This window comes from Mycteria americana, chromosome 7 (assembly GCF_035582795.1).
Source record: "Mycteria americana isolate JAX WOST 10 ecotype Jacksonville Zoo and Gardens chromosome 7, USCA_MyAme_1.0, whole genome shotgun sequence".
In the NCBI taxonomy this organism is placed as follows: domain Eukaryota; kingdom Metazoa; phylum Chordata; class Aves; order Ciconiiformes; family Ciconiidae; genus Mycteria; species Mycteria americana.
This window is the reverse complement of record NC_134371.1, coordinates 37,300,801-37,325,380: the sequence shown is the minus strand read 5'-3', so window position 1 is coordinate 37,325,380 and position 24,580 is coordinate 37,300,801. Positions and strand designations below refer to the sequence as shown.

Here is a 24,580-nt window from a genome sequence, read left to right as displayed (position 1 = left end):
GCCGTAGCCAAGCCTGTCTGAACGCGTTAGCTCATCCGAGACTTGAGTCTCATCCTCTGTACAAAGCAAGACAAAACTGCTTTAGCTTTTCTAAGAGACGCCGGGGCTGTCAGTGGTTCGCCCTCCCCCAGGCTGAGGTCATGGTGCCTCCTGCCACTATGTGTGCTCCTGGCATGCGCAGGAGGAGATGTGGGTCTCAGCATCTCAAAATGGTGGGTGATCAGTGACGTGGCTCCACGTGAGGAGCAACTAGGATTTGGGCAGCAAGGGAGGGGAGAGGGGACGGAGGTTATGGCTGGTGAGGAAAGGACAAAGAGGGTGAGTCTCCTTCTGCCTTTGGGTCTGCTTCTGCCTCTGGGTCTCCTTCTGCCTTTGGGTATTCTTCCAACCCAAAGAAAGCAGGGCTGTGCACAGCGGGAGGCTAAGGTGAGGAGCTCCACACCCAAGCACGGCACTGGTCGTTCTTCTGGGTTTCTGGAAATGGGATGCTGGGTTCGGTGGGTCATCACTTTGAACTGCTGTGACGGCTCTGATGTTGTGGTGCTTCCTCTAAAACTCCAAGTCCATGCTCTCAGAAAACACCTTTTTTAAACAAAATTTGTTGTGTCTTTCATGCAAAATATGCTGCTTGTGGAGACCGCATTTGTGGTCTCCTGGCAGCCATGGCTAACCCCAAAGACACTGCAGTAGCTTTGCATTCCTCTTCTTGTCTATATTCCTTACAGTCAGCTGTCTGCGCAGCTCCCAACCTTCCCTCCCTACTTGTGCAAAGATTTTTTGCCCAGGAAAGAGTAGATTTTGGTCTGAAAAGCCAGCGGTCTCGGGAATCTCATTCCTGCTTCTCTGACGGTTTGTTGGGTTTCTGGCCCATTCTTTGTCGTTGGACTCAGCCTTTTATCATGGCTTCCCAGCCTTTTCCCAGCCTGTTTCTTGCCTGTTGAACACTTGTCATGTCCAGAGACCGCACTGGACCCCAGAAAACACCTTCCAGTATTTTCACTTTCTACGAGCACTTTATAGCCTGCACCACCAATGCAAGGATGTTGGCTTGGAAGAGAAAAGCTTATTTCTTTTCCGGTGTAAATTGTCCTTAATGCTCCAGACAGCCTTGCATGGCTTTAAAACATGGTTGACATAAATAAACTACCAGCAATGGAGCCTGCCAAGACGTGCATTAACCCACTGGCAGCATGCTTGTGCGGTGGAGAGCTTTCAGCCGCGGCTCCCTGGCTCCATGCCTCCCAGCACAGTCCCTCTGCGGCGGCTGGTGGTTGACCTTAGCCTTGCTATGTTGGGGAAGGACAGGACAGGGGTGACACTTGGGCCCTTCCCAAGCACTGGTGAGACCTCCCCGCTGCCCCAGCCCAGCTTTGCTCGCCTCCTCTGCAAATGCACTTCAAGTATTTTTGGCTCTACTGCTTTCCTGAAAGATCACGGTGGGGAAAGACCAATCAGAGGATACAGTCCAGGGCTACAAAAATGGTAAGTGATGAGTTTGTCTAGATTGAATGAAAAAATAGCATCCTGCTTCCCCAATAGGAAATCAGTGCTTATTTAAGAGGTGTTTCTTTTTGGCGGTTCTCACTGAGTGTATTTAATCTCAGCGTTTCGGCTCCTCTGGCACTGCTCCATCACCTAAATTGATGTTAATGAAATCAAATATTCTTCATGTTCAATTTTTCAAGGTGTAATTTCAAATTTTATTTGCTTTGCCTTTGTATCTGGTTCATCCGCACTACTAAGACTTCCTTTTTCCCCCTTTTTTTTTTTTTTTATGGAGGAATGCCACCGGCCAGCTCTGATTTATGCCCTTCTCTCCACAGAGGATTGAAGTTACAGCCCGCTCATGCTCTGCACCAGCCGTCCAAAAACACACACAAGGTAGCAGGGAGGCAAAAAGTTTTTGCACAGTCTTAATCGCTCTTCCCCGAGAGCTAGGGCAGAGGAGGGTGCACAGCCACGAGTGATGGAGAAGGCAAAACCATTTCCCAGGTGTCTCATTTTCATTTCGAGCAATTTGGCCTCTGACATCCTTGGATGGGAGGCGGGACGTGGCCACAAGGTGCCGAGGGCAAGGCAGGCACTTTCCTGCTGTCTAAAATACCTTCTCCTGCAGGGGAGAGTGACCCAGATACGCCAGCACACTTTGTTTTATTCTCGAGCTAGCAGCACTTGCAGGACCTAAATGTTGCTTCCTACCCTGAGCCCAACTTGGGCAAGGAGCCAGCACTTAGTCTAATTGAGTGGTGTGTGTGTACATATATATATATATATATAAAAAAAATAATAATAAAAAAATATATATAACTCTGAATGCCAAATCAGGAATGTATTCATCAGAGATGTACTCATCTCAGAGCCCAGCTCTTCTCTCCCACCTGCCCCAGGGCCACTTCCTCTGCCCCAACCAGCATGTTCACTTACCCATTGCCTACAGCTGCACCTTGGCCGGAGCTGGGGAAACCATCAGCACCTCCATTTCCTAGACGTCCCAGAGGGATAATACAACTTTTCTACTAGAATAACAAGCCCTGACTGCTCTTCAAGATAAGTTTCTCTTTTGGGAAGAAGCAGGAGGAGGGAGCAGAGCGTGGTTCTTCATCGTGGGATTGACCCTTCCCAAGGCAAGCCTAGGAGATCCCAGTGTGTCCCACTGACCCAAACAGCCTGTCCTGCCTCGAGCTCAGTGCCCCTTAGATAGTCTCCATCAGATTCCCAGGACACTTTTCGTTGGTAGAAATATCCCATTAAACCCCCTAATGTTTAATGATTTCAATCTCCAAGCTAATTGCTCTGTTACACTTCCCCCCCACACACACACCCCGCTAGTCCATAGCTGCATCCAGGCATTGTAGAAGTAAGAAATTTGGAAGGGACTTCCATGCTAAATGTCTTCAGTTGTTGCTGCACATTTGTTTTAATGGCTTTTCATAGGCACAAAAAAGCATTGGCCACCAAATACCTGGAAACTCGTGGTGGAAGCAGAGGCTATGGATGACCACAGAGAAATGATGCTGCAGCACCTGACCCTCCCACCTCCTGGCCCACCGAGGCACCCCACCAATGTCCAGCTCCAAGAGCAACCTGAGTGATGACTAATGAGATTCATGTTATCACCATCTGTTGACCACTCATGGCTTCATGGCAGAAAAGTGAAATTAGATGTTTAAAACAAACAAACAAACAAACAAAAAAAGGTTTAAGACTGAGTCACACTGAGCTGACCTAGAAATAGCAGAGCATTTGCTGGAGACCCAACAAGATGGGGCCTGGGCAGGGGGACCTGGCAGGTCCCAGGTGACCTGGGTAGAGGAACAGCCTATTCTATATCACTGAAATTTAAATTGAAGGCATCCTATTTTTCCCTCTTTTTTCAGAACTGGAGTATTGCAAGGGGCGGTGCATGTGAGAAGTCACACAGGAGCCCGGGAAGAAACCCTCCAGGTCCCAGAGCTTGAGAAGAAGCACCTGAGGAAGAGCCTGGCAAAGCAACCCAGGCCAAAACGCTTTTCCCCCCTGGAGCATCCCACCCTGCTGTGGAGGAGCAGGTGGGAGCAGGCAATGCCCATCAGGTGAGCAACATGAGGACAAGTACAGGGAGCTGCTGCTTGAGTTGAAGCTGCCACCAGCTCCTCCAGGTAGGGACTGGACCTACTTTTCTGCCAGGCAGGTGATTAGCACAGTGCTGTCACTCTCATCACTTCTAAGGAGAAGTGATATAATTTATTGCCCAGAGATCTCCATCCTGGTATCACAGGGAGAGGAGGAATGTGCTCAGCACCTTGCTGCGTCTCACCTGAAGGATGGCAGCTGAGTCCTGCCAAGGTGGACCACCCTCCACCTGGTATTTAATACCCAGAGCTGCTACCTGGGCCTCTTAGAGGTCTTGGGGCTGGTGAGGTGAGGGGAAGTATCTAACCTGGTAAAAGCAACTCTTAACAGATAAAAATGGATGAAGAAGATGACTTCACATAAAGAATGACATTTTTTGAGCTCCCTGCCAGAGGACAGCACTGAAATACCTTGTTTTGAAGCCTTCAGAGAAGGACTAAGCATCTCTAGGTAAGACAAGTGTCTGTACACACAGCAATGAAGTGAAAAGTGAGCGGTCGTATAACTTTCCCTGGCTGGTGCATTAGCCAGCCACCCCATAAGTCAGCAAGGGCTGTGCATGCTATAACATGGTGCATGGTGGAGGGGAGCGAGTTTTCCTCTTCCAGCATAGTATTTTCTTCATTTGTTTAGAGATAAATGTGCCAAAATGTGCATTTGGCAGCGCTCGATGTAAAATGGCCCTCCAAGCACCAGATTTATTTAAGTACAAACCAGGGGAGTGAACATCACTGCAGCTGGACTGGGCAGAAAGCGGTCAGAGAGATTTCAGCTGAAATCTGCCTCACCTATAGGGTTTTAGAGGCTAACAGCTCTCCCGCTGGTGTAAAGTGATGTAAACGCGCCGCCTGCAGTAAAGCGACATCAAATTTGCGGCGCAAATCTGGCCCAGAGCTGGTATTCTGTGGCTGTATCTTGGCTCCAATGACAGTTTAAATATCAGGAGCAAAAATAAATTGTTTGGCAAGCAAAGGGAAGGGTATTCCGTACAGTCTTGACTGCCCTGTTTTGAAATGATTTTTATTGCCCTGGGCCCACAAATAATAGTCAAACAGGACAAAGGTAGCAGCAAAAGGCACCTGGTGAATATTTTCGTTATCCTGCCATGGTCTTATTTTGCTTCCAACAGAATGTGGGTGGCTCAGCTGAAGTAGGACAGGTACCTCAGTGTTCGTCCCTGGAGAGGTCCCCGTCCCCATCTCAGCCAGCCACAGGCTGGGAAATCAGTGTTACCCAGTGCCTTTTTTTTTTTTTAAATGGGGGGGGGGGAAACCCCAACAGATTTCCATGCTTGTTTTCTGCTGCTTTAATTTCCCTGTGCAAGCACTCTGTTTGTTTTCATTTCCAAGCCGTTGTAGCACATCAAAGGTAGTGCTTTGTACGCCCCGGCGTGTGTAGTGCTGGTCCTTCAGGCTGACGCACAGCAGGATCACAATCCTACCAGGAGTGGAGGATTTACGGTCCCCGAATCCCCACACAGCAGAGATGGGGAGCATTTGCCCAGGAGTTCTTTGCTGGCCATGGGTTGCCTCTACATGGGGCTGACCCCCACGCCATGACTCTGACCCATGGCTTGTCTTGGCTGGCAAAGCATCCGAAGATGCTGACCCTGGCAGGGATCTGCGTTGGCTAAACCAGGGCTGTGCAGGCAGAAAATGTCCCACCTACAGGGATGCAGAAAGGCTGGGGGGATGCTGGTGACAGCATGGGGTGGTGGAGGCAGCCGAGGGAGGACTTCAGCCTCATGGTGACACCGAAGGGATGTCACGTTCCCATTACCACAGCCCTGTCTCGCCTGGCTGCGCGGCTCAGTGAAACCTTCTCTCTTTGCAGATCTATTCCCAAGCCCCCCTTTCCTCCAAAAGAAGCATCGACAATGACTTTGCACAAAGCAAAGGCACCAGAAGCAAAGCTATGCCTTTCAGCATCCCCAATCCAGCTCACGAGGTCTCGCTGGGAAAACTGGATTTTCTTACTTCCCTTGACAACAAGCCCAAGGAAAATGTGATCTCCTTAGGAAAGGCTTAAGCTCAATTAGGACTGTTGGATTTTCAATGAAAGTAGAAGCCTCTGTGGAGCAAGGGCTGAGCAAGTCCTTCCTTGCCTGGCTCGGAGACGGGCTCTCCACCCATGGGGAGCTCCTCTGCGTTTGCCTCCTTCTACTCCAGATCCAAAACAGATGTATCCCAGTTCATCTCCTCCTGGGATGAGCCCTATAGTGGCTCTTGAAAATATGTATTTCTAAAGACTAGGTTTTTCTATTCCCAAAACATGGATTTAGCAGTTTTCTGCTGGCATGACCAAGCTACATCCAGCAGCTCAAGCTTACCAAAGGAAACTATTTGATGCCAGAAAGGGAGAGAAATAAAACACGCTCCCGAATTAGGTTGTCTTCTCCAGGCGTGACTGCACACCATCAACATGTACGAGCAATGCTACTTTTTGGGGACGAGAGCTGTGCCCTGGCCCTGGTTTCTTTTCAGAGCCATGATGGGCACTGCAGACTTTTCCCAGCTTTCTCCATGCAGGGCACCTCGAAAATCCAGCCCTGCTTGGCTGGGCACCAGTGGCACCATGGGAATGCTTGCATTCAGGCATTATAAATGCCAGAGAGGAGGAGGACGTGCTCGTCTCAAAACCAGGGCACTTCTGGACTTTATCTCCATCTTAGGCTGTTTTCTCTGTCTTAGAGGTTGTCGGGTCTTTCTATAGGTGCTTTGGGCTGTTCCATCTCCCTGGTCCCAGCTAGGGGCTGGGTTAGGGTTAGGCCTAGAGCTAGGGTTACCTGTGCTGCCAGACTGTTTCTGCTTGCCCCTTGCCCCCCCGCCACAAGTGGTGGGACACGGGCTCGGACCTGCCTCCGATACATCTCTGTGCCTTCTTCCTTTGCTTGGGGAACCCCTCGCAGTCCCTGCCTTGCTGCCAGAAAGGATTTTGGAGGCCAGAGCATGGAGGGGTGAGGATGTCTATTTTGGGCCAGCTGCTGCTCAGATGCACAAAGATCAGCCTCATCACAAGCAGCTCCTACCTGTGTCCCCCATCACTGCAGTACTCGACACAAACCCACAGCAGCCTGGCAGGGAAAGCCAAGATGTGAGTCCCCCACATTGTACCAGTCAAGAGAGATTAAGTGACTTGCCCAGGGTCACACGAGAGATGTGGACTGCCACTGCTGGGATTTAGCATTCAGCTAATTGATACCCTCGGCATCGCACGGGCTGCTATTAAAAAGTATCAGAGAAGACGATGCGGGAGTTGCGAGCATCTTAGCAAGCACAAACAGTTTTTAAATAGAAGCGGAGCCCCTGTTTCTTTCTTGAATGAGGTTGTAGGACTGGATTTCTCACTGCTGGGTTTGTTTATAGTTGGTGGAAGTAAGAGAAGGTACGTGGCACACTTTGGGAGGTGGCATTGTCATAGAGACAATGTAATGTCTCACAGACCGTAATAAATACTGCTAAATATTTAAGAGCTTATAAATATTTTAAAAGAATCCCTGAGTAGTTATTGATGGAGTTTAATCTGGTGCTTGGGAAAACTCCTCCTCTCTGTGGGTTATAAAGAGGAGATGAGATGCTTGAGATGCAGGAAGCCAGTGATAAAGGCCATGAAAAAAAGAGTCTGTATGGGGTGCAGTGATGGGAATGTGACATTAACCGATATATCATGGCACCCAAAAGAGCCATGGGTGCTGTGGTCCTGCCGGTGCTGCTCTGTCCTCCCAGCACGTCATCCAAGAAACTGCAGTTTCGGCATGTTTTGGGCAAGTGCTGGAAGTGGAGTCGTGTCGGTGACTCACCCTCCATGGCACAAGGCTGGGCTGAACGGCTTCACCCTCTGCCACTGCTTTGAGCTGGGAGTACTTGGCTGGGCTGGGCATGTCTTGCCCTCCTAGACCCCTTCTACCTATGAAAGATTTCAGCTCTTTGCTGTGATTTCAGTGGCTTGGATGTCAGTGGAAGTAGTGGAATTAACTTAAAAAGCTGCTGAGAGGTGAGCACAGATGCTGCAACTCCCCATGTCCAATAAATCACCCAGGGTATTATAAGTAACGTCTGTCCTGGCTCTGCCCTGGGTTGGATCCCTCCCGCTGCCACTCTGCCTGCGCTGCCTGGCTCCCCGAGCCCTGCCAACACCATGCGGAGCAAAGCCGGGGCTGAATCAGGCCCTCCCTGTCCGTCACATCCTCCTGGAGTCCCATTACCCACCTCTTACGCCATCGATCGCTCCAGCTAATTATGCATTCAGGTTTCAGCCCTGAGATGAAATGGAAACATGAGGCAGCCTTGCAGAGGCTTTGACTTCTTACTCATGTTGCAGAGAGCAGAGGCAAAGCCTCTCTCAAGCTCCTGATGAGCTTTTGCTAGATGCAGGGGGGGAAGGCAGAATTTTGCTTCTGGTCATTTGCAGATATATTTGCATTTAAGCAAAAGGGGAAAGGGAGAGCTGTCATTCTGCTCACGCATTTCTCCCAGCTCCATCCCAGGCAGCGATGCTCTCATTAAACTGCTCTGCAGTTCAGTCACCTCAACAAAATAAGAAAAAGTGATTCTTGAAATTCAGGATATTAAAATGACACACCATAAACAAAAGCCTCAGCTCTTGCCTCTTCCTCCCTCTTTGCTTACAAAACTCCACACCTTTATTTCAAAACTCTTTTTGCATGATGCAGCAGACCTCAGTGCTGCTCCTCTAGAAGAGCTGCCTTGAATAATCAAAGTGCAGCCTGCTGGGATTTTTAATTGCTCAAATTTTCTTAAGAAGCCATGCAACAGAGAGTTTTACTTCTGATAGCGGAGTACTCTTTCATTGTTTTCCATCAGAAACATTTTTTACCCAGCTGTTGGTTGGGATATAAACTCTCTTCAATAACAGATGCACATAGGATATAGGGAAAATTTAATTCTAATTAGACAAAAAGGGCGGGGAAGGGAAAAATAGTGGAGATGTGCTGTATTTCAGGATTCACCCTATCTATGAGCTATGTTTTTCTGTGCAAGTCCAGGTCTTGGCAGTGTTTGAAATGAAGTGGGTGGGAAACTTGATGGCCAAACAGGTTTAAACCATCTAAGGCACTGAGATTCCCTATGAGAAGGCCACATCTGAGACACTACAGATTTGATTAAAATTGCCTATTTGCTGTCAAACACTTGATAGTGCCAAAAAGAATAGTTGTAAAAAAAGCCAGGTGCCTGTTATGGAGTGAAATAACAACATCCCAACCCTTTCCTTGGAGGTTACCCAAACTGCTGCCTGTAAGCCCAGCCCTGAGCATCCCCACCGCCCCAGCGTCCACGTCGCTGGACCTCACGGGCACCGGGTGGCCAGGAGAGGGAAAGGAAAGCTTGAAACCTTCCTCTGCAAGGGCAGGGAGATCGCCAGTAAAGCTCTGCTAATCAAAGGCTGATGAGCAGAGGTGGACAGGGGGATGGATATATGTCAGAAAGGGTTGGGTTTGATAGGTGACCCAAGCCCCAGACATGAAGCTGTGTCAGGCTGCTCTTAGAGCTTGGCAGAAATAAAACCGTGTTTGGTGAGAAGGCCGTTTCCTTGAAGCCAGAAGTTTGCACGTGGAAGGATGGGTTGTGAGGAATTTCAGAACTTAAAAAGGCAAGAGAAAATGTCTAATGTGCCAAAATGAGGAATGTGGGCATTTACAGAGAGGCCTTTTCTTCTACAATTTAAGAAAATTGAATAAAAAGAAAATAGAAGAAAATCAATATCAGAACACTGCATCTTGATCGACCTGATACCATCTCCCTCCACCAAACCACTCAAGTTTCAGTTTGCAGAAATCATCAGAACAACTCTCTGATTCTCCCATATCCACAGGACAGGACAAGCCCTTTCTCCCACAGAGCTACGAAGAAACTCACTCATCAAAATCTTTTGCCTCCAACTCTGGAAGTTTGTTGTCTCCCTCTCCAATCCTGAAACACCAGGAGAGAGAAACACACAAAACCTGGAGCCTCTGACCTTGCACAGTGATGCCTTTAATCCCAGTATTTTACCCAAGACGACCTTCAAAGTGAACCATGGGTTTTTTTGACTGAAAAATACACTTTCTACCTTGCTCTGCAGGGTTGCCCTTTCATTTTCATGCTCTGAACCCCAGGCAGGAGGAGGAGGACGCTGTTGTGTTGGGGTTCCCTGAGCTGGGACAAGGTGGGGAAATGATTTAATTATCAAAGCAAGCACAAGCTCGTCAGCTGGAAGAGCACCAGCACAGGCTTCGGTGCGTTAGCAGGGCTGCACAGATTAGATTTTGCTTTTGACATTGGTTCATTGGCTTTCATCCTTTGGGTGGCATTGCTTGCATGGGAAGGAAGCTGTAGGCGAACAGTGGTGAGGCCAAGGTGGAGGGAGATGTCCTTTAGGCAGCAAATCCCACGGCCAGCAGTGCCGTGCCGCTTCATATATCCCCAGCAGTTTGGCACTGAGATGCTGGAGCCAGCACGGGGACATCTTGGAGGTTCCCCTCCTGAGCCAGCTGCAGAGGAGGAGGGTTAAGCATCTACCCCATGCTCAGTGTTTCTCTGAGTGTCAGCGGGAAATTAAAGTGAATTGGTTTGAGTTTGGGTGTCTGCTGGCCGTGCCAGCCAAGGTAAGCAGCTGGGCTCCCTGGCACCAAACAGTAGTGGGATTTTCATGTGGCTTTAATGCAGGACTTTGTTCTGAATCTTATTTTTCTCCAATTATTAAGACTTTTTGCATGTGATCTGCTTTTTCTTCTCCATGTCTCCTCAGGATATAAATGGATTTTCATTTGAGGCTAAAGGCCACCAATGTTCATGCCAAGTTTCAGAAACAACCTCTGCCCTCTTCCCTCCTCCCGCCTTTTTTCCCCCCAACATTAGTATCCTAAACTGTTTCTCATAGCCACATAAAGCTAGAAAATACAACTCAAAATTGTGACTCAGAACATACATATATCTCAAAGCTCATCTGATACCACAAATAACTTGGTGTTTTCAAGGCTATGTGGGTGTTTGTCTCAACCCCTTGGTATGGATGGCTGTGCAGCACTGTATCTCACCTACTTTTTATTATATGTTATATATCTTATGTTAATTATTAATTTATATGTATGGTATTCATTTTATATATAGAGACATGAATCAACCTCATTTGGTGAGCCCTAGTGACCCAGCCTTGTAACTGGGCAGAGGACGGAGGGAGCCCTATTGCAGGAAGTTCAGCTCTGCACAGACATGAGGGTCAATGGTTGGTTGCAGTTGCAGGTCTGGCATTGTAACAAGAATCCCAGCTTTCTGGAAATCCAAGGATAATGATGATATTGAGTCTTAAATTCACATGACTGGTGGAAAAAATAACCTAGTGGGAACCTTTCCCCCACTAGAAGCTAATTCCAAATAATTAACCCATCTCCTATTCAGGCAAAAATCCTACAGGAAAAGATTGTATTTTGGCCTGAATAAAACATGGTAAGATCCAGACTGAGAAAAATTGTGGTTGGCGTACAATGGTATGTCTACAGTGGCATACCAGTGGAAATCTTATACTTCCTTTTGGCTTAATTAGTGCCATGTGTTAAATAGATAAATTGTATCTCTTTATGTTAAGCAAAAATCCTCCTATCAGGCTCATGAAGCCCAAATATTTGTCTGAAAGATAAAGACAATATTTTTGCACAAATTCAGCTGTTTGAAATGCAACATTTACAGGATGGAGTACTATTTTGGTTGGACTCATATAGCACAAAGCTAAACGAGTAACACAGATTTTGGTTCAGATTCCCATGGCTTCACATGATTATTCTTTTAGACTTGTGGGGAAGTGTTCCTCAAACAAAAATGAACAGGGATTTAGAAGCTAAATTCTGTGTCCTTTCCTCATGGGAGACTCGTTTGTCCCTATCAGGTATCTCAAGACTTATATTCCAGCATCTCTACAGGACACATACATAGAAAATTTCCACATCAAGCCATCCTCTTTGAGCTAAAACAGGTCTTCCTGAAAGAAGTCTAAGTCTTGATTTACAGCCTTCAGGTGATGGAGAATCCATCAGGTACCCAAGTACTTTTTCCTACTACGTGATTACCTTCACTCAAAACCACACACCATATTTGTAGTTTGAAGTTGTGTGGTATCCAAACCTGCTCCTGGCATCTCACCAGTCCTTATTCTACTGAATAAAGGAGCCCCCTTCCATCACATATCACATATCCCTCCCCCAAGCAGATACTTAAAGGCCATGATCAAGTTGCTCCTTAACATCTTTAAGGATGGATCTAGACAGAGCCTCTCTAGACTCTTGCCACAAAGCCTGGTTTCTGGAGCTAAAGTAATTCTTGTCACTGTTCCTCCAAGAAGGGTTTTGCTAATGCTGTACATGAAAATAATAAAACCTTTCTTCTTCTGCTTGATATTCCCCTGCTTGTGTCTACAAGGATTGCATTTGCTGCTTTATTTACAGCGTCACACAGAGTTTGTATTCAGCGGGCTATGTACAATCACTCCTCAGTCCTTGACACAGTCGCTGTTTGGCAGAAGACATTTGCCTGTTGTTTATATTTGACATGCGCTCTTCCTTGCTGGACATAGGATTTTGCATTTGACTTTGCTGTTTGAACAAGCTCTTTTTATCAAACAATCTGAGTCGGGAAGCAAAAGTGGCTTGTTACCATTATTAATTGCTACTCTACCCACTTTGGGGTCATTGGCACTTTTTACCGGCAGGGATTATTTATTTTCTTCCAGGTCAGTGATAAAGATACTGAACAGTACTGAGCAAAAAAAATATCTCATTGGGAGTCTACTAAAAACACTCACTGCATACCAATATCTCACTGATCCTTATTTTCTAAATTATATCTTGTTACTGGTTTTTAGTTCACTGAATATGGGCCACATTGATATTTTTAGTATTATTTTTCCTAATCAAAATATCATCTAGGACCAAACAATGTGAATTACAGAAATCTGTTTTATCAATAGTCGCTTCTATCAACCAAGTCCCTGTAATTTCATTTAATTATTGTTTTTATTTTTAAATAGTTCCTCTTGTTCCTTGCTGTTCGCAATTGTTTTTAGCTTAGAGAACAGGATTTTTTTGAAGTTTAAGGTATATTGGTGCTCAGGACTACATTTTGCTGTTACTTCTGAAATGGAATAACAACATGATCATTTGCATCTAGAAAACCATCATTTTCTAGCCTGCTGCCCAACTCATTATGATTTACGAAAACAAGGTCTGACGCAGAAATACCCAAGCTGATTTCAATTATTTTTGCACTTAGAAACTTATGTACAGCTCTTAGAAACCCCAGGGATGCTTCTCCAGCTGTAGCACGAGACCTTCAGCATCTGCTCCCCAGCCTGAAATCTCCTATCAGACATCAAGGATGGTTCCTCTCTCTGCACTCCAAGAAGGGATATTAGAGGAGCTGATCTTTCTACTCCCATTTTTTTTTGGTGGTCTGCAGTGGACACTTCACCCTCACAGGACTCCTCCCCACCCCAGGTAAGTCACTGTTTGTGTACGGATCTCCAGGCATTTCGAGCTTTACCCAAACCATTGGTATTTACGGCATGTCAGACTGTCTTTGACAGAGACTGCCCTTCCTCCATCCCTCTCTCCCTCCCTCCCTCCCTCTTGTCTTCCCTGAACAGGCTGTAGCAGTGATTCTAGCATCCCCATCATTTGCATCATCTCACGGATGCTCAGTAATATCAATCATCTCACACGAACATTTCCAATTCCTTTGACCTATTATCAGTCTAAAGGTTGGGTATTCTAATATTTCAATTAACTGCCTATATTTTTGTTCACTTCTGCCATACCTGGCTTCAGCTGCTTGGCCCGGTCCCTCCCTCCCTCTCTCCCCGGTCAGAGAGGATATAGAACTGCTGCAGCGACCACAGACTTGCAGACCCAACGGGCAAGCGGCAGCTTACAAATACCGCCGGGAGCCCTTGCCAGGACCGACCCCGGGGGTTTTGTGGGGGCGGGACCGTGACAAGGTGAGTGCAGACGGGGGGAACCTCGGTATCTTAAGGGAAACATAACCCAAGGCTGGATGTCAGCCTTTCTGCTGTTGGCTCTCGGTGTGGCCGGCGGTCGAGGCCCGGCTCGGCCCCCGCCCGCGGCGCTTTCAGCACCGCCCGCCGCGGACAGCGCCCGGCCGGGGCGGCACCGCGGCTCCTGCCCCCCCCCGCTGCGGTACCCCGGGAACGGGGCTGCACCCCCCAAAATGCTCCCTCACACCCCCGCACCCCCGGGGTGCAGCCCCGACCCCCCCCCCCGCTCCCCGCCCCGCTGCCGGGGGTCCCGGCGGGACTGACCGAACATCTGGATGTGGCCCTTGGTGATGGGGTTGAAGCTGCCGCAGGCCAGCAGGATAACGTGGGTCTTGGTGGTCTCCGTCATGGTGCCGGCGCGGCCCTGCCCGGCCCTGCCCAGCCCAGCCCAGCCCTGCCCCAGCCGCTTTTTGTGTCTCGGTGCGGCTGCGGCGGCGGCGGGAGGGAGGGGAGGAGGGAGGGAGGGAGGGAGGGAAGGAAGGAGGGAGGGAGCGGGGCCGGGGCGGGAGCGGGGGCGGCGCCGCGGCTGCGGGAGCGGGGCCGGGGCCGGGGCCGGCGCCGCCCCCCGCCACGCACAGCCTGGGGCACGCACACCCCCGCGGGTACGGGCGGGCGGCTGGGCGGGCACACGCAGATATGGCACAGACACACACACACACACACGCAGGCAGGCGGTGCACCCCCTGCCCAGGGGCTGGGGGCTGCGGTCCGACACCTGGGTACGTACACACATAGAGATATATATATATGTATACACATACACGTGTGCACACGAACACACCCCCACATGCCCACATCCATCTCCACAGGCACGAGTATGTGCACACACATTTGCAGCGACATGCGATCACCGCCACACATGCATATGCCCCCTGTATATGCATACATCCACATGCACACCCCCTGTATATGCATACACACGCATGCATGCATACACACACATGCACACGTGCGCACACACACACACACACACATACGCAGAGATGCATCTCCCTCCTCCGAACAGGGCTGAGGAGAGGTGGCAGATACCTGCATGCCCATACGCACACACACAGGGGCTGTGCCCCCCCCCCCCAAGCAGCGGTGACGCTTTGGCATCCCCAGGGCTGAGGAGGTGTAACACACACCCACCCGCCCACACGACTCAGTGTTCAAGAGCAGCCACACTCTGCGTGGCCCCTCAGTCCTGCTCAGATGACCCTGGAGACCACAGCCCCAGCACCCGCAGCCCCAGCCTAGGACCCACATGGGCTTCCCAGCTGCCTCAGCCCCAGTGCAGCATCACTGCAACAACCTTTTCTGGGGCCCCATGGGAAAACTGGCTTGGGAGGCTTCAGCTTCACCCAGCACCTCCATTTCACTGTCTGAAGGAAGTGAAGATCACATAGATGCTGTGGCTGTGCCGAAAACCAGTCTTTACAGCAAGGTAAACCAGTACCAGACTGACTGACTGACTAATTGTCTTCATTTCTCATTTGTATGATTGCAGCATTGTTGTTCTCTGCTAAAGAAGCTCCTCTCCCCGAGAAAGAGCCAGCAGAGCCCTCTCTGCTCACAGCCACTGCAGGCAGAGCTGCGGGCAGCTTCCTTCAGCCACCTCCCAAAGGCTGTCTCTGGCCTGTCGCATCTCTCCAGCTCCTACACGCAGTCTTTCCTACCAGCAGGGAGTTATTTGCCATCAATGGGTTTCCCTTTCTCTTCCTTCGCCTGTCCCCCTCCCTCTGTCCTTAAGAGGTACCAACTTCAGGGCTTCGCAGCCACGGTTATCTCCCCTCTGCCTTCCCAGGGTGGTGGTTTTCAGCCCTGCCCGCAGCAGTGGGGTGTATTTCTCGCTGTCCTGCTAAGACAAATTATTTCCAGTCCTTTGCTTGAAAACTTTTGCCCTGCCAGCTCAGCCAGGTGCTGGGATACTCATCGGTCCTATCCCCAAGTGATAGGAAGAAGTAAGACACCCAGGGAACAAACCCAAGAAGATACTGAGTCCATTTGCTCAGGGAACCCTTAAATCCCAGTTGTGAAGGCCCTGGCTGCAGTCATACCCTTGGGAGCACGCATTGATAGCAAGTGGTGGTCTCTCTCTCGCCACACAAGGGTGTGGTATCACACCCCGGGGTTATATTTTTATGTTGACTTTTAATTCAGACTAAGCTGGCATTGAGGGAGAGGGATGCTGAGAGAGCCAGTGTGCTCTGCCCCTTGCTCCCTGCCTCTCCCCTTCGACTCCATCCAGATCCCCAGGGAGATGTGGGATATATTAAAGGGGTCTCCTCTTTGGCGACAAGCTAGCTCAAAACCCACTGGTGTTTGAGAGCTCACAGCCCCCTTTGAATAGGATCTGCAGGTTGAAGGCTGCAGGATGGGGATCAGAAGGGAAGCAGGCAGAGCTGCCAGAATTTAAACAAACCATTAAAAACCCCACCCATACAGCACATGCAGCATGGAAAGCAGAAAGCTGTTTACATGCATTAGCCAGAGGTTCTTAAAGCCAGGAAAACATAAAAATTAAAAAAAAAATAGCAGGAAAATACCCTCAAGTAGGAGAATAAAATGGTGTTAAGGGTGTAAATGTCTGTCTACAGGCAAAAATCTTTCAGGGAATCTTGTTTTCTCACCAGCAGAAATCTAGGTGGGGAGCTTGCTGCTGCAAACACAAAAAGATTTGGGTTCTCAGAGGTTCACTGTCAGAGTTATTCTCAGAGCCAAACAAACCCCACGACAACAGGCTGGTAGACGACATGGATGTGGCAGATCAGCTGCAGGATGGGCTGAGCCAGGGGATGAGGTGCGATCAAGAACAGCAGCCCAACCACTGCCCTGCCGGGGTGGTAGAGGTGCTGCCCCCGCAGCTGCTTCCCCTGACCCCTGCTGAAAACTAGCTCGGTAGCAGCATGACCTGGGTGCAAGTCTGAATGAGGTCAGCCATCAAATTAGATGCGCACAATGGCCCCTAATCCATGCAAAGGTCTAACGGTGTCCTAAAAACATTGCTGTCACATTTGCTTGCTCGGCTTACAAAGGCCAGGGGAAGCAGATCTGTCTGTTTCCATCAGCTGCGTGGGAAAATGGCGATAAATAAATGAACAAATAACGTCAACTCAGGAAAGGTATGGTGCATTTTTATGTTTTCTTGGAAAGCGGTGCTCTACCTTCTTACTAGGTCTGTACGGACATTTGGTGATTCAATAGGATGAGATTTTGGGGGTTATGTTGGGATTTTTTTGTGCTGCTCCTCTGAGCTTACCCTAAAAGGGAGAGATTCGCTGCTTTAGGAAAAATTGTGGCTCTCCGCAGTTTAACACTGGTACTGTGCTCAGTATAACTCTGGCTTTAAAGCACAGGCTTTAATTAGCATTTATAAGCCTTGAGGTGACAGCAGAGAAAGAGGATGTTCTTCAAGCCTCTCTCGGTCACATGTGTGTGCTGACCGACCAGTCCTCTGTGTCCTCTCGTCCTCTCTCTCTCTCTGTTTTCACAAAACTTGTTCTCCAATTTTGTTAAAAATTAGCCAACAGGTTCAAAAGCTGGAGTCTAATATACTGAGGGACAGAAACCTCTTTTCCCTTGGAAACCAGGGAGACTTGAATTGCCGTGGTTTTGGTGCTGAACTATGAGATGTTTCTGGATAAGCTGGTTTCCATGCTGGCAAGATGGGGATAACGGTGCTTGTTTTCCATTGTGGATGCTTCAGTGTCTCTACCAGAGGAAGCAATCACTGCTCATGTAAAGCAATGGAGCAAGCTGCAAGCTGCCACAGTTCCTGCACAAAAGCTGACCTTGGGCTCCTCTGAGCTCAGCCATCTCCCCTGGTGATGGGCCCAGAGCTCCTCAGCTCACCCCACTTGTACATCAGTGCGGGTTTCAGATGGGAACGGCATTGTGACACTACTGGTTTGGCTCACGCCCAGAGCTGCCAGAGGTCTTGTCAATAGGGAACATGGTGCTTCTCTCCTGCATGTTCCCACCTAACATGGTGTCCTACCCCCTTCCCCTGGGGTGGTACAACTCTGCACGGACGTGAAATGTGGGGGTTTGCCCTTTACAAGAAGACTCCTTCACTGACTCCTTTCACACAGAAGAGACTGAAGCTCAGGTGAGACACTTGAAAACCCTTTTTTTATTAATTCTACACCCATTCCCCACTGATTTTGCATAGAATATTTTTCAGGGAAGCATCTTTTCCCTTCAGCCTTCCGTAGGTTGCACCACCTGCAGCCGAAGGAGCATCAGGTGCTGCTATTGCAGGAGAAAGCACAAATGGAGAAAACTGCATGTGGCCGAGCTCTCCTGCTGCCTGGTGATCCCCACCTCAACCCACCGGGCCTGCCAGCTCCTGGCGTGCATGTCTAAATCTCTCTGCCTGCTCCATTTCATGCTGCGGTTTGACCTTAAACATCAGATAGTGAAAGGTTAAGGTGGCCTGTCCAGATGTGGGTTGCGTGCTGCCTGGCCGTGGCAGGGATGAGGTCTGGCCAGCACTGCCCATACCTCTTCCTTTGCTTTCCTGCTGCATGCCAGGGTGGGTAAGTGATGTGGTAAATCAGCTGTCACTTAGCAACGCTGCCGGTTTGGGAGCGGCGGTGGGTTTTGGCGCGGGAGTGACACCTGCCAGGCTGTGCACTGGATCAGCCAGCCTGAAGCACAGCCCACCAGGATGTGCACCCAGAGCCAAGCACCTGGTAGAAACGGGGTGCAGAGGGAGCTGCGTGCACGGGGAGAGGTTCCTCACCTCCAACACAAACTATGTGTGCGGGAGGAGGTTATTTCACCTTTTTTCCCCCAATGTTTTCCAACCCAGCCTTTTTTTTCTTTTCCTTGTTGCTTTCCCTGAACATGTGGGTGCAAATTTCCCACTGGTGAAGACAATAGCCCCAGCCACAGGAGCCAGATGCTCCCCGCCAGCCTCGCTGTGATTGCCGTGCAGTGCTGGAGCGCCCCGAGACCCCCAGCTGATTTGTGCTCCAACCCAGCCCACGGTGGCAAGCAGCCATCTGCCATCTGCGGAGCTGGTACAGCAGGACAGACAGAGGGCAGAAGGATAATTAGCTTCGTTTTATTCTCTGAGGAAGAAGATAGCATGGAGAAACACAGCGACTTGCCTATCCTGACACAGGGAGCTTGTAGCAGTACTGCAAAATCGTTGCCTGTGGGACTTGAGAAGCGAGACTAGACCTGTTAAGCACACCTGAAGCATTGCCTGTGGTTCACACCAAGGGTATTTCTGCACGTAGATCTGTCTGACTCTTCACCTTCCGGACAGCCAGGCCCCATGAGCAGTGGGGCCATGTGGCAGAAGGCAGGAAGACCATGCCTGTGTTCGCTGGGGTGAGGGATGGGGGCTCCTTGGTCCTCCTGGCACTCGGTTTCACATTGTCTCTGCCCTTGGGCTTGGTAGGAGGAAGGGAAACCTTCCAGCTTAAGGCTTTTAAATGGACAGTTTGCAAACTCTTTAAAACAACCCAAATCTATTGGAGAAAAGGGCAATTCCTGTTGGGGGATTGCCCTTTTCTCCAATAGCCTTTGCTGTCTCGAGCTAACAAGGGGGCTCAGTTCTGCTCCCCACATGCCAGACTGAACTGGCAGATTGGGCCAGGCTGGACCAGCCAAGGTGAACCAGTTGATCATGGAGCAACTGCACAGGGCAGTAAGTGGAAGCACACGGACAAGGCTTGGGGGTAGCTGCTGTGGCATGAGTCTGGTTGAGCTGGAGGAAGCTGCCGAACCTGTGGCGACCAGGTCTGAGGCTACGTTGGATGGGACAGCCTGGCCCGAAGGGAAAAACCTTCCATTTCTGATGACCCAAGGTAGGAGCAGACATTCAAACAAGGAAGGAGTGAGCAGGGCTGTTCAGCTGGCAAAAAAGATGACTTATAACAGAGGTCTGAAAATTCATTAATAGCCTGGGGAGCATGGCCAGGGACCAACCAGTGGCTGCCTCTTCCAGCTCAAGAGCTTTTCTCAGGGCATGGTTCATCATATCCTGGAAGAAGCTGCCAAAGGGTGCTGTGGGATAAAGCTCCTGTGGGCTTCTGGGGATGTGTTGAGGTTGTGGACCTAACACCCTGGCATGTTGGCCTCTGCAAACCGATCCCAAGTGTTGTGCAGCGTTTCTAGGACACTGGACTGACTTTTCAAGATACTGCCTTGGGAAGATCAGCTCGGTAACAGATTTCTCTCTTGCTCATATTCAGCAGTTGAGCATTGGCCACAGATGCAATTAGCTCCGTAGGCATTTTAATGTCTCTAATTCTGACTGAGGCTACAGCTCAGCTGTGCAGGATGGATCGATCTGCACAGTCACGATCTGAGCTGGGTTATGCAGGATGGGGGTGCGAGGCGGAGGCACTCGGCATGGGTCCCCGGAAACAGCTGCTTTCTCTTTCCCTTTCAAGAGGGATTTAGCTTTTATTTAGTGTGAAAGGGTGCTTCTTTCCAGAATGCGCAGCACTTACTCTCAAAGAATTAAAAGTAAATCCATTAGATACTTTATGAATTATAAGGATTAAAAGGGATTTCTTTAAGAGATGCAGGCTATTTTACAATTTTTTCTTTGTTCCGAGTGATATTCACAAGGGAATAAAGAAGACTTGGCAAACCTCTATACAGTCAAAATTCCTGAAGTTTTGCCTATAGGCTATATTTGGAGAAATGAGGTTATAATTAGGGTAAGATGAGGCTTTCGTCACTAACAATTAAAAATCTAAGTAGTATAATCTGGGATGACAACAAATACGTTTTAATCACCGTAACGTAATTACTGAGAGGGATGAATACAGGGCAACATTAAGATTGTTTAAGTATCTTCATACTTTGTTTCTTCCTTCAAGTTCTTCAATTGCTTTTGAGTGCTAATTTCTCACATTCACAACATTTAGACTGAAACAATCACCAAACCTGCAGAGAATCTGGCATCTTATCATTGAGTTGTTGAGCTGTACTCTCATCTTTCCTTGATCCCAGGTTTTGACCCTGAGCAGCAGGAAAATGTGATGTCTCAAAGACCTAAAAGCCAAGGTTTGGAACTGAGACAGAGGGCTGTCCAGCAGCCACATCTGTACATGAAAACAGGGGTAGAGTTTACGCACACAAAAGGGAGGCCTTGGACTCCGCAACGCTCGCAGGATATTCCTGGACAATTAAAGATTTTAGTGTTAATGAAGAAGGATGGGATTGGGCTCCGTTTTGGTCCACCTCTCCATTCTTGTCTTAAACAACCTTGAGGAAATCTCTTCTGCTCCTCTGACTATCTGTTAAGTGGGGATGGTCACTCACTCTCCTCTTAGAGCAGGCTGGATCAGTGTTTCGAGGATAAACGTGCCAAAGGTCTGTGAAATGCTAAGCTCCTACAGTAACAGAGGCTGTCGAAGGCTGTCAAACAGATTCACATTTGGGATTATGAGACTTTCCCTCCGGAGAGCAGAGCAGCTTTGCTCCTGGGCATTTTGGCTGCATTGCCATTGGAGGGCCAGGTTTATTCATTGGGTTCACAGGGTCTCTGGTCTGCCGTCCTCATCTGGGGATCAAATCCTTCCTGATGCTCTGTAGTTAATAAAATGGTAGGCCACAGTTATTGACCCTTTAATGATAAAAACGATAATATGTCTTGACCTCTACAAGAAATCTGCTTCTTTGAAGATAAGACTTTAATCACAAATCTCTTGGAACAAAACTAAGGGGAGATTGACTTGTGGCTCCCCCTTAAATGGAAGGAAATTAGCCCCCTTGCTGTGTGCACCAAAAGGTTTGGAGTAGAATTTTGTAAGAAACAGAGCAGAGCAATCAGGAGGAACATCAAGTCTTCAAAAATGCCATGTGGGAGAAACTGAGGCCAAATTCAGATGCACAGGGATATGGAAGAGCTCTCCAAGAGGCAAGAAGAGTGGGCCAGGGAGAGAAACTCATGGACACATTGTCCTAATGGACAGATCTGTTCCAACAGCGCAGAAACTCATAGGGAAGCGAAAGACTCCACAATCCAGAGGAAAAGCCCTGAACAACAGAGAAAAACCTGCGCAGGGTCTGACATCCTTTGCTTCTGTGGCTGGAAGATATTCAAGAGGAGTGAGAAAAGGTGAAGGGAGGCTTTGTGACTGGGCAGGTTGCCCTGACGGGCCATAGCTTCTCTCATATAGCTGCTCTGAGGTATGGCTCCACCTGGCAATTTATATTGGCATTAAACGGGTTAAATAACACCGGCAACAACACACATCAGATTCTCTTGAAAATACACAGGGCTGCCTATTCCCCACTGTCCAAGACTCCGAAATCCATTCTGCCCCATGGAAACCTCTCGGGTCTTTTGGGGTGGCTTTGGAGGTGGATTGTACAGACAAGACCAAACGAGACAGCCGCTGAGTCAACGCTGCCCACTCCTTGCTTCTGCCTGATGTGGCATGAGCATGACACCTCGAGGGAGCACTTTGTGGCCTCCTGGATGAGACCTGTGTTCGTCAGCCAAAGAGATACTGCAGAAAGCCAGAATGTGCCACCCCCTTCCCAGCCATAATGTCCAAAATCAAGCTTCTGCCTTCAAATTTCCCCTCTCCTATCCACATGCAAATGCAGAGGTCAGGGCAAGTCAGCCCTGGAAACCCCTGTTTGCACAGATCCAACCTGTTGAGCTCAGAAGTGCACTCACAGTTGCAGAGAACAACAGCCTGCACTCCAGTGACCTTGTCTAAGGTCCAGCACGGTGCTAAAGTGGACTGAAAAACAAAGAATTACATTTTGTTTTAAGCAATAACAGTGCAGGTTAACATTAATTTTATTTTAAGCATTTTATTTTAAGCAATAACATTGCTGCCAGGGGGGCATGAAGCGGAGGATGTGCCAGAGTGCTCTTTGCAGTTTGGTGGCTACCTTACAGGCTGTATGATATCATTCTGCCTGGGAGGAAGCCTCTGGCAGGGGATCCTCTCCGGCAAAAAAAGCAGAAAAAGGTGGAAAAGCAACTGTTTGTTTGGCCAAGGCTGAAGACTTGGGGAGGCTGAAGACTTGGGATTCTCTGCTCGGGAGTCCCTGGAACAGCCCCTGGGAGAAAAGTGATGGAGAAAACTGACAGGAAAATCCCAAGTCAGCTCCTCGGGAGGCAGGGAGGCTCACAGGGAGCCTGTAAGGTCTTGGCTTTTGCTGCTGAAGCCAATGTAAGCTGCTCTCACAGCACCACTCTGCTGCTGTGGGATACTGCAAACATGGGACTGGTGAAGGATCCGGCTGCAAACAGGGGGTAGACGTGAGATGCTGGTGGAAGGGGAATCAGTACCGGCTTAAGGTGCATCTGCTTTCAAAACTGGGCTTATTCAACTCCTCCATAAGGAGAACGAATGGACGGAAAAATACATGAAAAGTAAGGCAAGCTCGAGGTATCCGCACAGTAGTACATGCTGCCTGGTGGGTTTCCCCACGTGGGGTGCCCTAAGCGTGCCAGCTCAGGAACCAGGGGACGAGGCTCCAGATCACACTGGCAATGTGAAGGGTCCAGGGAGAGTTCTGGACAACGTGCCATGAGAGCTGCAGCTTAGAAGAGCTGCATTTGTGCACTGATACAAGAAATACAATCTCATAGAGTCCCTGTGGCAGCTGCGCAGACTTAACCTGCCTGTTTTAGCCCAAGACAGGCTCCGGGCAGGCAGAGGCAGTCCCAGTTTGCCCAGCACTGAACCAGTTTGCTCCTGCTCTGCAGCTGAGAGCCTGCAGGGATGGAGGCAGAGCCCCGAGCCCTGCTGCGGTGCCTGCCCGAGGCGCTGTGCAGCATTTGACAGGAGGTCTGGCGTCATGGCTCGCTGCCCAGCCCTGATTGCACTGAAACCAGGAAACCGATTCTTGCAGCCTTGAGAGGCTTCTGTTTAAACATGCGGGGCCCTGAAAATAATTTCCCTAAACACGTTCTCGTTTCAACCTGAAAAAATGTGAGGGATTTATTTTTGAAGCACGATCTTTCATTTTGTCCTCAGGGTCACTTACATGCTCAAATAACACAATTTGCATTAGCCAGCCTCCTCGGTGCTCATCTGATCCTGAACTGTCATCTGCCTCATGTCTTCAGGCCCCTGCGCTCGAATGGCCACTGAACTCAGTGGGACTTTTCCTACCCAAAAAGACAAGTTTGAGCATAAAACGAGTCCCTAAGCCGGCACAGGAGGCAGCACCACATGGTGTAAATAGTGTAAATGTTTAGATGTGAGAGACTGCCGTACTGAGGAGCACGGTTACCGCCTAACGCGCCCGTGTCCCGGCTCCAAGCCGAGACTTGCTGGCTGCAGTGCCGACTCTGGGGCCGTGCCTGAGCTTGCTGCCTCCCAGGCGCTGGGGCTGGTGCTGCCAGTGGTTTTGGGTAATGGAGGAAATCTGAGATGAGGGCTGTTTGGAACATTTCGGGGTGACCTTCGGGACCAGACACCTGAGCAGCCGAACCCTGGGAATCCCTGGGTGTGGGCAGGCAAGCAGGCAGGGAACGGGCAGCCTGATTTATGTGGGAAGTCCAGGCCTACCAGCGTTGCTCCCGCTAAAACCTTTTCTGTCAGAAAGAGCGAGGCTGCTGCCACCGCCCTCGTGCTGAGGGACAGGGGCTCCCCCACAGCGCCGTGGGCCACCGCGTCTCGGCGAGCCGACGCTCTCGCCTCCGCGAACTCCGTGGAGGGGGATCTGATAAAACGAGGTGCCGTTGCGAGGGGCCCGGGGCGGGAGAGGCCGTTTAAACGCCGCGGCTGCAGGCCCAGGCCCGGGCCCGGCCCCGGCCCCGGCCCCGGCCCCGGCCCCGGCGGGCGGGAAGGCGCCGCGGTTGCCGTGACGACGCCCCGCTGCCCCCTCAGTTGCTATGGCAGCGGGCGAGCCAATCGGCGGGCACCGCCGCGGGTCGGCGGGGGGGGAAGGCGCGGGGGAAGGGTTTGCCGGTGGCGCCGCCGGAAGTGTCGGTGGGGGCGGGGCCGAG

At 49.8% G+C, this 24,580-nt stretch overlaps 1 protein-coding gene across 1 annotated transcript in view; it reads right to left on the bottom strand.

Annotated features, from left to right (window-relative positions):
• Positions 1–14,037, bottom strand: part of NMNAT2 (nicotinamide nucleotide adenylyltransferase 2) — a 30,071-nt gene extending 16,034 nt beyond the window's left edge. The window contains exon 1 of the mRNA XM_075509196.1: positions 13,918–14,037. Within this exon, the coding sequence (XP_075365311.1) occupies positions 13,918–14,002 (85 nt within the window). The 5' untranslated portion in view covers positions 14,003–14,037. The remainder of the gene's footprint in view (positions 1–13,917) is intronic.
• Between the last annotated feature and the right edge of the window lie 10,543 nt (positions 14,038–24,580).